A 15,156-nucleotide genomic window follows, 5' to 3' on the forward strand; every position below is an offset into this window, starting at 1 on the left:
AACCCAATATGCTTTGCAAGTTAATATCTTTTCATAATAATTTAACGTACTTAATCATTTATCTGCACACTTCTCAAAAATTCAAATGCTTGATATCAACTCTTCTGTAAAGTTTTATTGCTCAAAACATTTGGAATAGGAATTTTAATAAAAATCATCATATGCAATGCCTGCAAATCAATGCATTCTTAGTACCCATGTTAAGGGGCTGAACCTACTCCAATCAGTTAGTAATTGATCTCAGATTTTGTAGCTAAAATGTAATATTTAAAACAATATATACTTGGATTATTAGTTGTAAACCTGTTGAGTGACACCTGAATAGGAAAATATTAAGAGAGGATTATGACTAGTTATGTGTACTGACAATGTCAAAGACTTCCAGCCTGTTAATGACTACTTCTCTAAGATACAGAACAAACTGGAAGTGATCTTTTCATTTACGATGAGATTTTGGTTTTATTTTTTTTTTAATACAGTATGGGCCTCCAAGAATCAAGTACTTACACATATTTACAGTGCTTCTCTATTAAATCTTACTGAAGTACCTAAAAAATAAAAAGCAAGTCTACTATACCTTTCCTTTTACACTCTGAATGGGATCCACCACCACAGCAACAGCTCTTTCTGATAAGGCTTCAAAGCTCTGCTGAGTATTGATATCTACACCAGACAACCAACAGCCAAAGCCAGGATGACTGTGATACCAACCAACTACCATCTCAGGTCTGAAACAAAGAGGACACTGATATTTTTAAAAATATAAACACTTATCACAAGAAGAAATAGGAACAGATCAGGGCATAAATTAGAATGAGCTGCAAAAAAAACATCATTAGTAATATTTAAATGACTCACCATACTATGGTGAAAACATGGACATGAATAAATGCGACAAAAGAAGGCTATCATTAAGAGATACACATTAGCAGTGGTAGATCATGCTTTCAGTTTTTCACCCTGTTACCACACCTTCCCTGAACCAGTTTTTACCCTTTCAGCACTCGAGTAAATATCTACTCTTTAACTCCTTGGCGTCGAAGGTTGAATTTTCACGGCAGAAAGTCCATTTCAGTCATGGACAACGGGAACCAACGGTGGGAAAGGATTAAATATCAATTAAACCAGCAGTAGAACTAGGAACTCAGTCAAAAAGCAATTTGCACTGTTCTGTTCAGCTGCTGAGCCTTTTGCTAACATTAATTTTGAAGTTTTTCCCACAGTAAAAGAATTTGAGCAAGCAGACGACAACTGTTGAGAGGTAGGAGTGAAAAAAAAATTTGTTTAAATACTCGGATCTTTTGCAAAATTATTTTCCCTTTCTTTTCATTAAAATTTCTCATGAATAAGCTATAACTTAAAAAAAAAAATTAAAATTTTATTTAAAGGGTTAAACAAAAAAATCAATCTTTTAAGCAGGTGCTGTGTAGTAATCGCCTATGCTAAACTGAGCAGCATTCTAACCTTTCTGGGCGATAATCAAAGCTGTAGGTTTAACAGGAGTGACAATCTCCTGACAATTTAAATGCATGAGGGAGACTGAATTACATGCTATGTTACTCACCCAACTTCTGGGGCAATTATTTATTTTTAAGTATTATTAATAGCTCATAGATCACTAGCTTTGCAGAAAGCCAGGCGTTTTTTCTAAAAACCATGGAAGGAGTACTTGTTACTGTCAGCCCTCTTTACAGTGACTTACCTTCCCGTCTGTTTCAGCATATCCAACATTTTTGCTTGAAATACAGGATCAACTGCCTCCACACTGACACCCTGATTTAAAAGACAGACAAAAATCATAGTAGTTGTACATGAAGCAATATTATCTTTTAACTTGTAACTTCACACAAACAAAAATATTCATAAGCATCTGTTTAAAAAAGCAACCTGAATACTTTAGTACTACATGACAGAACACCCTTAAACACAAAATATAATTTTTAGAAATGTATTTCAATGTGATTTTTAAAATGCTAAACGATTATTAATAGTTTATTTTGAATTGCTATTTAAGTAATCTTTACTATGAGTAAACATGATTAAATAGGCACAGAAATTCACCTTTTTCTCCTCTGTTTGGTCTGCAAACAGTGGCCTGTTGTTTGTTCCAAGTTCAGCTCTACATGTTATATTCAAGATAAATATCACATATTGGCTTTTTGCAGAATTTTGTATTATGCACATGTATAGAATAAATTCAGGACAAAAGAATTTGAAAATTTCATGGAGTGCACCTCTGAGTTACAAAGGAATCATCCCATGCTTGTTTTAAGAACATTTCATTCTAATTAGAGAAAATAAAGCATCATAAAATCTAATTATGCCCCTTGACTCTTTGTCACTTTAATCTGTTCATAAAATAGATATTCTTACTCAAAATTTAAATACATATTTTTTTTCAAATCACAGAAGTATCATTTAAGACACATGCAACTAAGATCTGTCAAAGAAAGAAAGTTTGAAGTATATAGCACCATCACAATTAAGGGCATGATACACTTCTAATCAAACCTTTTACATTTTGAATCTTTCTGCTGGCTCATAGAATATGAGTTCTGAAAGTTATGAATTGGTAAGTCTTACTAGTCATGTTATACCACTATATTTCTACATAAAAAAGCCATAATATCTGCAAATATTGATATACACACTTAAGCACCAGCCTTCACTAAAAAAGAAGCTTTGACTACATATTTTTTTTACTGAAACCCTTTAACCATTAGACTTATTTGTATTATAACTCACAACTTATACCTTCACATTGTGTCAATGAGATAAAGCACAAAAAGTTTTTTAAAAATAAATTTACCCTACGGAAAAAAAAACAAACAAGCAAATAAAATTATCAAGGTCTAGATATAAAAAACTCACCGTTCCAGACTGTGGCATTGCAAAAACATCAATCACTCTCACAGTATAATCATCAACAAATTCCCCAAGCATCAAACCCATAACTTCCATAGGGACACCAGCACGACCGTGCTTCAACATCTGGAATTAAGACCAAATGACACCACATGTTTAACAGAAGGTTCAAGTTTGATTTGAGGTAGTTTTTTCAGCCTTTGTAGATCTCTAGCTAGTTTACAACTTGTAGCACTTTTGGAAACTGTAACAAACTATAAAATAGTAAAACAAAGCCAACAAAAGACAACTAATTAAAATTAGTTTCTGAGGGTTCCAATGAGTATTAATTTATTTTTAATACGTCTGGCCAGCACATAGGCAAGACAAGTCCATTAACTCTGGACCACTGCCAGGTGCTCTAGCTCCAGTATTACATTATATCAGACATGCTATGTACACAGAACACTTACTTTCAGCAGTGCAAGGGAAGAGATATAAACCTGTTCCGCTGTGTCAACTGCAGGAGCATCTGTCGGTGGCCCCTATAAAAAGAATAAACAATTATTTTCACCAGCATTGTTATTCTGTTGTTTCTAAATATTTTCTTTTGTTTTGCATATTGCAAAACTTATAGAAAAATCCATATCTAATTGTGACTTCATGGGTTAATGTAGTTGTTACAAACAAAACAAAACAATGCACACCCAATCCCCAAACCCTTTTTTACAGCACCTTCTGTCACTAAAATTATTTTGTAATAGGTCACTCAGCCATTATCCTGTCGCCCCCCCCCACTCCAAATAACACAGTCTAAAGAGCAACCTTTAGAGCCAGTCAAATATAAAGCAGGCAAGTGTTACACTGGATACAAACCTGTTACAAGCCATTCCGGCTAAGAGTCAGGTAAGTTTCCATTAGTCAGCCTTGCTGCAATGCTAACCTTCGTCAGCTGTAAAATATGGCCAGTTCTCCAATTAACTATGTGTTTCTTACAGTGGTGTGAATGTAAATGCTGCTGGGCTAGCATGATTAACTGGCACCAACACAAACAGCAATTTCCCTTTGCTTCATCAGCTTTCAGCTAAAGAGGACTTGCAGATAAAGGCTATGGGAGTACTTTGCAGATACACTGGTACAGTGAGAGAAAAAACGGACCTCTGATCCCTAGGTGGAAAAGCTGTGAACAAAATACTTTGCTCTTTGCCTTATGAGTAGTTATTCAAAAATTAGCACAACTGTCCCAGGTGTGAATGATTGGTTGAAACAGGTTCTGTGTACTGTTGAAATTGAAAAACACAGGAGGCAGCAGTTTAAATGTCCCTTTCTTGAGGAACAAGAGAAATATTGCTGTTATATACAGAATTTCATATCAGCGTACCTCATTACAGCCAATTAACAGCACATTCATTACTTTATTACCAAATTTCCACTGAAATGACAGCTTACTTCTGCATGAGGTGATGTAAACTTAGAAGAGCAACAAAGCAACTATGGGAAAAAAAAAGGTACTCCACATCAAGCTAAAAAAGGAAAAATGGTGCCTTTACAAAAACACTTCATAGACTTAGAACTTTGATTCCACAGTTATAAGCAAAATTGGGGGAAAATATTGAATAAATTCTTAATTTTTCACTTTAAGTGAAAAAATTCAACAAACATTCGTCCACATGACATCAAACAAGACACAGCAATCCACACAAGCCATTACCTCCTCAAGATAAAACCAGATACTTAAGTAAACAACACATTACATTTGTACAGGAATTACCCTTTCTGCATACTTTGATTTTTACACAAACAGAAAAACATCAGTCTTCAGAATAAAGCTTTAAAGACAGTAAGAAAATTCAGCTGTGGGATCTTTCCCCGCTAAAGTCAATCAATCTATGAGTTCTACATCCAATCTTTATATTATGAATCCAATCTTCGTATTTTGAAACTCACATATACGCACGCATCTGTCAACCATATCCACTTCCTAACAGCCTCAAACCTCTGTTTCCAACTTTGATACTGCTGACTATCATCTCTTGATGTTTGCCCTTCCTCACTTCTTACTACTCACTCCTAGTTCTGTCACTTTGGCTTTTTCATCAGCAATCTTCCAGCAGGTTTCCCCGCTTTTCACCTTCCATAGTATTCTCACCAAAGGTCCATTTTTTATCAACTCCACCCCTTCATCAAGTATTTCCCTGGCCTAGCCCTAGCCCAAGCCCAACAGAATGATGCTCCAGTGGAGAAGTGCTCCTCTAGCTGAAAAACTATAAGCAGTTCTTCAGAATATTTCCCAGAACCAGATGGGTAGAGCACCTGCATTACTTATCCCAAATTTTCTGCAATTAAATTGTTTGACTGGCAAAGCTTCAAATGCCCAATCATTTTGTAATGTTGTTCCCATGTTTTTCTCCATAAACATGTCAGTTTACTTTTTAAACTCTATCTCTCCTGCTTTAAGTCTTGGAAGTTCATTTAGAATTTGGAAAGCATAGACTCATGTTTCCATTTAATTAATGCAAAGAAAAAAGCCAAGGTAAGTTGAGTTTTAATTTTAAAAGTAACTTACTAGTTTGTTGACAAAACCCTTTTTTAATACACTACGCTCTCCCAATTTTCCACCAGTTCTAGACCAGAGATGGTCTGAAGAGAAGAAGAACCATAATACCCATGTGGTGATCACCAACTGCATCCTACATTTGTTCCAGATTTTGTTTAATATTCCACTGTAAGCAACTATCCCATTCAGTAATTTTTAAAATAAAGAACAGTGCAATAAAAATCTCCCCCAGATTAGCACAAATGGTTCCATGATTTCTGGAAAGCTAATCTTCCTATTTTACTGAGACTAGCTTCTCAAAAACCAGGAGCCTGAACTGAAGCTTACTCCATAGACTATGGCTCTTGGATGAGCTCTCCTCTGGGGATTTCCTAGTGTCTGTTAAAATCACACTGACACCTGTCCTGCAGCTGAGGCATTAATCACAGCTCTGTCCCCTATATAGATGCCTGTGCCCTCAACTTATAAAACCTTGTTCTTCAAAACTTTTCTCATTTTACCATCAGTCAGTACATTCACCACTTACAGGAAGGAAACAAAGACAAACAATACATTTTGTTTCTATAAGAAGGCAAATGAATCACCTTTAGTTAAGTGAAGGTGGGAACTAAAGCAGGTGTCCCTAATATTTGCCTGTAATTTCTATATTCCTTGGAGCATCCAAATGCTCATTTACCTTGATGATGGTGCAGAAGAGGGGATACCTAATATGAAATTTCATCAAATCTTTAAGACATTCTATGAAATAAACCTGTTTTTTTTTTCCAAACTTACATTGAATTCCTGTTGCCAGTGCCCATAGTCAACAATTTACTTTCAGCACAGGAAACCCTGCTAATTCATAAAGGAATTCTTCATCAGTGTAAACCAACTTGATTAACTTTTGCTATTTTTTTTTAAGCCATAATATTCACTGTGAAGGATTTTACATACTAAATGTGCTTAATTATATATAAAAATTACTACATTAAGGATTAGGAGGTATCAACTGCATACTTCACTGCTTCAATTTAAGCACATGCAAGACACAGAAAAAATACCAAACATGAGTTTCCACTCTTACCGTTCAGTTCAACCAATTTAGCTAAATTGTAAAAATTAGCTAATGGTAGTATACAAGACAGGTTTGTTAATACTCAGTCATCTTATAAATACACAGCACATACCAAGTATTTCCTTGGTCACTGATGCTTGTTTGTGTGACCTATCTCCTTTCTGTCTGCTCTGTTCTTCTTCTAGATTTTAATTACTAGGTAGATTTTGGAAAAATTGAAGTCCTCATGGCACTGTACAAATTATGTGTATTAATTTTTCATGTTAATATTCCTTCGTTTTGAATATCAATTACAATAAACTGCTTGAAAGAATACTGAAATTCAGGAATTTTGAGGAGGAAATGATGCATAGGTCAAGTTTAATATTATTTTTCTATCAAAGATAAACTGCCACATAAAATACTATAAGCACACATTTGTATTTCTATAGAAAATGCTAAACCCTCAAAGATTAAATAGATAAAGCCAAATGGAACTTCCAAGTAGTTTACTTGACTTTAGATTTGAAAACAGAGCCATTTGGAAACTGGAACCAATTTCTTCCATCTCTGATCACCTCCTTTTCCACAAATGGCTGATAATCTAACACAGCCCTGGAGTGACAGCCCCAGCTTCCGCGTGTTAGTTACACAGTATGTGGGAGCCAGCTATGAGTTACGTGTTTTGAGATCTCTTTGGCCTGTTTCTAGTAGTCTTTCACAAAAGTTTATGCATTTCTTTCATCAAGCAAAGAAGAAGAAAGATTTTATTAGCTAATCTCTACATGGAGGCAAATATTTTACACTGACCCTCCACAGCATGTGCTATTACCACTGTTCATAAACTTCACTGCCTGCCAACTTTAACAAAGAAGCACCATCCTTACGAAGCAGAGCACCAAATTAAATTAACTGGTATCAGGAACCCAGACAAGAAAGCGTTTGTGTCTGCAATGCAAAAGAGCTGCTGGTATTTTTGGCTACGTTATCATATTCAAAGGACAGCTATCTCAATGCATAGTTTTAGAAGACTGTCCATCTCACTGCAAAACATTGAATATTGCATACCTACAGCTTTATTGGATTATTTCTTGGAGAATTGGGGAAAAATTAGATTTGGAAACTGAAAGGAATACTGAACATTCTTTTTCCCAACTATGCATGTATAAGATGGATACAGTAATTATTAAAATTAAAAAATTGCTGTAAAAAGTACTGTTATGTGTTACTGAAAAATTGATGCTCCTTCTTTGCTTCCAGTCATGAAATGAGCTGCCGGATGGCCACCTCATAAAACCCAGCCAAGCCTCAGGATTGTTTTTGTTTAGAATGGCAGAATTCCAAATATAAAATTAAAATTAACTTACTGCTGTTCAAATTTTTTTTTTTTTTTTTTTTTAGTAAGACTTGTAAGGGAAAAAGAATCACATGAAAGTTATGGTCAGAAAATTACATCGTAGTATTAAATCATGGATGTTACTATTTTTGTTTCAAATAGTTAAAGAGATGATCCAATATAAAAAAGGAGTCCTTTACTTGGGTAGCCCCTGTTGACGAAGTGTTAAAGGCATTTGCCATTCTTACATGATAAAAACTAACGCCTTGAAGTGTTACCTACTTGGGCCTTTTAGCAAATTTGTTAACACTTTTAGGTATATTACTTCACCTTTCTCTTAGTGTGAACCAATATAAATTATTTAGCCAATTTTATTATTAAATGTGAACTAAAGTGTCATTTTAGAGCACTGCTCTTCATTTATACTATTTTAAATTTATTCAAATAGGTATAGAAAGTGGACTTGATTAATTACACAAGGAACTGAGATATATTCCATAAATGGATATAACTTTCCATTGTTTAAATGGATCTTAAACACTGCTCTGGTTTCATGCTAATAGCACAGAAGGTGATTTGAAATGCAGCATAGCTGTTTCAAAGAAACTCAGTTTTGCAGGGGCAACTGTAATAAAAATCCAAAGGCAGACAACTTAAGTGCTGTAAAGCACATCTCAGCTTTAATGCACCAAACATATTACTGTGTAAAATATAAGAATCATTACTACTTCTATTTATTTTTGTAACTGGAACAATTTAGGAACAAGCACAGGACACATGAGCAAACAATGACTGCTATCATGTTTTATTTCTTTCCCAGTAAGCTAAGAAAGAACCTTTTAATAGTTTAATTTTGTGAGTATTAAACAACTAGTGTGAAAAACAAGCTGCATGTAAACTATTTCTACTGCCTCTGCTTCAATGACTAGCTGAGGCAACCTGTTATAGGAGGTGTTAATTGGCAATAGGAGTACAAGTCAGAAGCATGTTCCCCATCGTCCTAACCCAGCAAGGCTAGGTCATTAAAGTGGAAATGAATTCTTTCATGCCGACTTAACCCTTTCACTACATATTTTCAGCTGCTATATCCAAAGACAATTGAGAAAGATTAGCTAAAAAAAAAAAAAAAAAAAAAAAAAAAAAAAGACAAACCCCCCCTTGGATTACTTTCGAATTTATTTACCCCACAATTTTTCTTCACTACCCTTCTCTACCTCCCCCAGAATAAGTGTTACAGGTAAAGATGACATTTTATTATGTAGGTAAGGGGGAGAAAGGAAACTGAGGTATAAATGCAATGACAACCATTATAAAATAATAATTAATCATATTAAAAGATACATGGATGGTTGAGGCACTTAAAGTGAGCTTAAAGCTACTGTTTTGTAGAGGTAAATTCAACTTTGTGTGTATAGCTTTGTAGAAGGGAAAAAAAAAATTACAAAATACTAGCTGCAGAGAGGACAAACATGAGTAAGTCTGTGGAGGGGGTAGAGGTATTAATAATAGCAATGCATTAAAAGTTCACCAGAGTAGCACTGCTCTTCTCTACTTTTTGCCAGTAAGTGGTACAACATGCTGATATATTGATGCAAAGAATAAGAAATTTCTTAGATCAGCACAATGTTTCTTACACATTGCTAAGGCTAAAAATCTAAGCAGAGTTGGGACTGCAGAACTATTTTCTTCCTGCACTGAGACAATACACTGACACAAATTACCAACTCATGTTCCATCAGTGGAAGTAGCAAAGGGAATGAGGCGTGTTCTGGGATCTCAATGGTTCTAACAACTTTGTCATGACAAGGACCAGAAGCCATGTATTGCATTTTCTGCAGTACAGGAAGTTAACATAATCAGTTAAGACAGAGGAAATCATTAAGGTGATACAAAAATATTAAAAAATCAGTGAGCTCAATAAAAAAGGGAAAAAAATATTTCTTTGCAGTGTAAATCACACACTAAAATTAGTAGCAATTTGAAATTTTATTGCTATTTTCAAGCTATTACACACACAATTTTGTAGTTAGTTCCACATCAACAGGATTAGATTTTGAAGCTACCATTACGGCTAAACAGTTTGTATGTTTAGGTCCATTTTTATACCAATTATAATCAAGCATGCATAACAGACCACAAAATACCATAAGTCTTAACAAACAGCCTAGATTTCTCAAAGGATCACATTGTCTTGTTACACCATATGTCAGATGAAATAAAAATTGTAGTAATATGTTTAGTCTCAGAGACTCCAAAATGGAGTAGGGATACTAAGGAAGTATTGTGGCATCAACTGCTACCTTAAATTGAAAAATCTCAGAAAAAAACCCCACCTTATCAGGCAAGATAAAAACTGTCTCTGTGTGTTTTACAAAATTCTGTCTCCTAAAAAAAGTTTACCCAGGTTCACATTTACAACAGAACTCCACGAAAAGCAATATAGATGGACTTGAAATATATAGCATTTCCCATCTCCCTTCCTCTTCAAAACCAAAATTACAAAACACAGAACTTTGTATAGCTTTGAGCAGTTGGTTAAACGGGTTGGGATCATAAATTTGCCAACACCTCTTTGGTGCAGAGCCAGAATTTTGCTGCTTAGCTTTTCTGCTTATTTAGGATTTAGTTTCTGTGGGGCTGTTCTGTGGTTTTCTTTTTTAGTGTGTGTGTGGGGTGGGTTTTGGTTCAGTTTTTTGCTAGGGTTTTGGCAGGGGGTAAGGGGTGTTTCTGGTTTTTTGGTTGGTTGGGTTTTTTGCAGGGTATTTTTTGGTGAGTTTTTTCTTTGTTTGGTTGGGTTTTTTGGGTTTTGTTTTGTGTTTTGGGGGTTTTTTGGGGTTTTTTTTTTGGGGTTTTTTGGGGCTGGTTTGTTCGTTGATTGTTTTTAACTAAGGACTTTAAACAAAAATAGTCTCTGGTTTTATGGGAGACTCAGGCAACATTATTAATAGAAATAAATGTTTACTACTCAAAATTAACATGTATTCATGATATTAAATTACTTAAATATATCACCATGATGCAATTTACAATAGTCGGACTTCTTGCAGTGTTCCCAACACAACCATTGCATGAAATACCTGCTTAAGTGTAATTTTCCCTGGGTCAGTGTTTCCTCTATCTTTACCCCATTTAATCTACACATTGAGACACATAACCCAAAGGGGTAGGTGTGCTGTATTAGTGCAATTAATATTCCTTATCAAGCATAAGGACAATTTGGACTAAATGACCTTTAAATGTCCCTTCCAACACAAACCCTTCTATGATTCTCTGACAATGTTACAGTTAGCAAAAAGCCTTAAGATTAGAGACTATAAAACAAATTCTCGGTGACACTGTACATATTTTTGAAAATAATTATTGTTTTTCACAGCCTCAATCTACTGGAAATAAAAAGAAAATACAGAGATCAGTTTCATTCCAGAATAAAGCCAGGCTAACCTGTTATCTACTCCCATCAGCATTACAGAAGATACTGGGATTTAGAACTGAGAGTCTCAAGGCAGATGAGGAGTCAGCACCTGTAATTTTGTCTGTCTCCAGTAGTCTTACTCCAATGTACATTTTTAATTACCTTATTCTAGGCACAATTCTGCTACGAAGGTGCTACGAAGGCAGGGTAGCCCTCAGCCCTTAGTTCTGCCTAAGCTCACCCTGAAATACACTTTGTGATGCAAAGCAGATGAAGATATCTCCTCAATGTGAATAAGAATGCACTGGGTTCTATATGCCTACGGGTTCACTGTTCTGAAGAGCTGGTCCTCTGGATAGAAGCAGGTGAACTGGGAGATTCAGTGGCAATATGCACCAAGGTCAGTTGTTCGTAACACTTGAAAAAACAACCAATCAGCCAACACCCAACCACCCCCACCAGACCACACCACTATAACATAAAAATGCTTCAAACTTAGAAAAACATAAAGAGGACTCTTCTACAGGAAGAGAAAACCTTGTTCAAAGGTGCAGCATAGTAGCATTGCAACTTAATATTCAACTGTATGGGATTTCAGAAAGAAGATACAATTTCCAATAGAAATAAATTAATCACTATAAGGCAGCTGTTTCTTTCTGTTTGCAGAAAGGAACATTACAAATGAATAAATGTAATGCAAAATGCACAAGGATATCTCTTCTTTACTCTTTCTTCCCATGTTCTTTCTCATTATGGCTACATTCATTTCCTTATCCAAGCTCCTTTGTTTCTTCTGGGGAAAGTCAAAAGTCAGCTGGACTACACTGGCAATTAAATTGAGGAGAGAGAATCTAATTGCCTAATTATTAGAAATACGGAAGTTTAAGATCCAAGGCCAAGAAGAGGCAGCTAAAAATGTTCTCCAGAGTAAAACAGCAGATCAGAAGAAACTTTAATGCTCAGACACAATCCACTACCTTTTGTAGTTATGTTTATTTGTGATTAATATGTAAAACATGTCTGTAGTGCAGCCATCCTACTTTAAGACAGCTTTTATAGCACAAATTACACACAGGGTTTAAGTAAAATTATATGACTGCTCCTAAACCAATTCTAACAGGTTTCTCTTTCCCTCTCCCAATTAGCTCCTTAGGAGAAAAATCACATTACAAAGACTCAACTGTACTTCAAATGCATGAGAACTATACTCTGCTTTGCCATCCCCAACAACTTTCAAACAAGCCTAACATGACCCATAGAGTTACTGTGTCCAGCAAAACCAGACCCAGGCCATACCTGGGCCCTGAATTTATGAAGCTTTCATTGAACAGCCCTGTACTGAAACACTAATTAGTGCAGTAAAACATTCATCCCAGACATTGAAAGTAAATGTCAGAGTTTACTATCTATCGCTAAGATTTTTTTTTCTCCTTAAAACAAAACCATATCTTTTGTATATAAAAATTGATTCCAAGATTTTCTACAGAAGATAATGCAGGAAATTAAGTCTTCTGAACTTCGTATGGGATTTTTTGTTGGATGTTTTTAATGGATGAAAAATGTTTGTCATTGAGAAAAATTTTGTATTCTTTAAATAGGTTGACAGCTTCCAGGGAAAAAAAGTAGAACTGGAATAACCCACCCAAATTGTACATCATCTCATCTACTGGGAATTACATTTGAGTTCTAGAAATAGTAACATTCTTCATACTTGAGAACTTTGCTGGAAAATGTCTCAGAAACAATGGCACAAAAATGATGCACAGTTTTAAGAGCTATAATTCAGATTTATTCCCCTGGCAAAATATTCTCAAAAGGTGTATTTGAAGCTTCAAATACATAGGAGAAGGAGACAACAGTACATCACCACATTTCAAAGCACATAGAGCATACATACCCAGGAGACACAGAAAGGATAAAGTCATACAGGTAAATAGATACTGAGATACCAGAACACTCTACAGCTTTACAACGAAAAAGGTACTTAATTAAAGACAACACATTTACACCCTTCAAATTAAAACACAAGCTGTTTCAAGAATCAATGAACCAAAATAATTTTCAGTAAGATATTAAGGTGTTGAAGTTTTTCCTGTTTGAGTTGTTGGTGTGTTTTCAGGTTGTTTTGTTTTGGGTTATTTTTGGGGAGGAGGGATGGTGGTGTCCGAGTTTGTTTTGGGTTTGAGGTTTTTTATTATTGGTGGATGTTTTTGATTACAAATGGAAGATGTAAGATGCAAGAAGAAGTCATGTACTTCAAATGACACATCAGCTTAATGAAGTAAGTCAAGGAAATTTGCATCTAATTGTTAATTGGGAATGATCTACACAGAGCCTGACCCTCCTCTGTCTGCCAGACCATCAAGTCCTCTTTGGAAGCCCCACAAAAAAGGGCACTGTGTTGTCCTCCAATAACCATCCCAACTAGATTAGCACATGAAGCAGAACTTTAGATCAGCAAAAGGTCTCCCAAGTTCCCATGTGCCACAGATTTGCTAAATAGGATAAGCGTGTTCTAAAAAACCCAAGATCCTATGAGGGGAAAAAGGTTCCACAGCACCAAGCAGTGCAATATTTGAAACCTCCTTATCAAAGTGACAGTTTTCAAGTGCCATTTACAATGCCCTAATCTGGAAACATCCCAGCTAACCCATCTGATCAACTATTTCACAGATGGAAGCACTTGATGGCTAATTGGCAAGTCCATGATTCAAATAAAATAGCTATCTGCACTTCTTTTTCTATATTCCAAGTCAAGGTGTAAACACTCCTTACAAGACACAGGTCAGTTCTCCATCTCCCCCACCCTTCCCATTGGAATTTTTCCCCTCACCCTCTGTCATCAAATATGTTAATTCAAAAATACAGAATCAGTTTTATTTTTCATTTATTGTACTAGAACAGTTGTCCGCACTAACAGATTCAAAAATCTACCAAGCAATATAAAGTTAAAACCCTCTTTTTAAAAAGTGTCATTATTTCACTGCTTCCTATCACATCTGGGTTCAGAAAAACAGACAGCATGTGCTAGCATGGACAAGAACTTGCTTAACTTCAATTATTGTTCTGGAAGTGATGGGAGGAGAAAGCTTGGCTACAAATGCACTTAATTTGCTCACACCCTTTGCAGTGGGTTGCCTAATAGAGGCATATGTGGAACTGATTTCACCAGCAAACAATAGTTCAGCATACAAAATGAAGAGGAGTGTTGCTCCAAATTCCTGCCTGCTACATAAGCAGAATGCTTTCACGTACCCCACAAACCTGTTCATTTGTCTGCAGCAAATGTACAATGCAAATCAAAGTACTAAACTACTGGTGAAATTCTGTGGTAGGCAGTATGAGAGGGATAAACAGGGACAGACAGAAAAGAATGAATCAGGAAAGAGAAGATAAGTAGAAAAACCCAACATGACAAGGGGCAGAAAGAGAGAGAAAGGAGTAAGTGAAGAAGAACAAGGGCATTGTCAAAATCTTAATTCCTATGAACTACAGGAGGGAAACTGAAGTAATAAGATTTTCTTTGAGACATCACAATACTTTCAATCTTTTATTTCTTTTCTAAAAGGCTGCATTCATTCATGAAAACATAAATTCAAGACAAAAACAAACTTATGGACCAGGTCTACAACACCAGTCATGTAAGACAATTCAGCATGAAGCAGTGTTCCAAAGGAGGTAATACTTCTGGCATCAAGTTCAAAACTAAACACAGGTGCCTTGCCATAAAAAGAACACACAGTTAATGACCAAGTGCGCTGTCAGAAAATACTGTGAATGGCTTATGTGATGACAAAAGTTATAAGATTATCTTCCCTTCTACTCTCTTGTCCACCTCCTGCCCTACTAAGTCAGCCCTTTGTCCACCTATGATTAAAAGGAATGAAATGCCTCAAGATTTCTAAGCCACATGTCACTGGAAGGAAAATTTATTGTTGAAGTCTCAGTTTAAGATTACTTCCTTAAAGATTTGT

General features: G+C 35.5%; 1 protein-coding gene across 2 annotated transcripts in view; it reads right to left on the bottom strand.

Moving 5' to 3' along the window:
- Positions 1 to 15,156, bottom strand: part of PSMD14 (proteasome 26S subunit, non-ATPase 14) — a 46,149-nt gene that overhangs the window by 20,480 nt on the left and 10,513 nt on the right. For both annotated transcript variants that reach the window (XM_015634954.3, XM_015634955.3), the window contains 4 exons: positions 3,318 to 3,389; positions 2,872 to 2,991; positions 1,703 to 1,773; positions 578 to 728 (listed from right to left, as the gene is read on the bottom strand). In XM_015634954.3, coding sequence (XP_015490440.1) covers positions 578 to 728; positions 1,703 to 1,773; positions 2,872 to 2,991; positions 3,318 to 3,389 — 414 coding nt within the window. The remainder of the gene's footprint in view (positions 1 to 577; positions 729 to 1,702; positions 1,774 to 2,871; positions 2,992 to 3,317; positions 3,390 to 15,156) is intronic.

Source organism: Parus major, chromosome 7, assembly GCF_001522545.3.
Source record: "Parus major isolate Abel chromosome 7, Parus_major1.1, whole genome shotgun sequence".
NCBI classification, from domain to species: Eukaryota; Metazoa; Chordata; class Aves; order Passeriformes; family Paridae; genus Parus; species Parus major.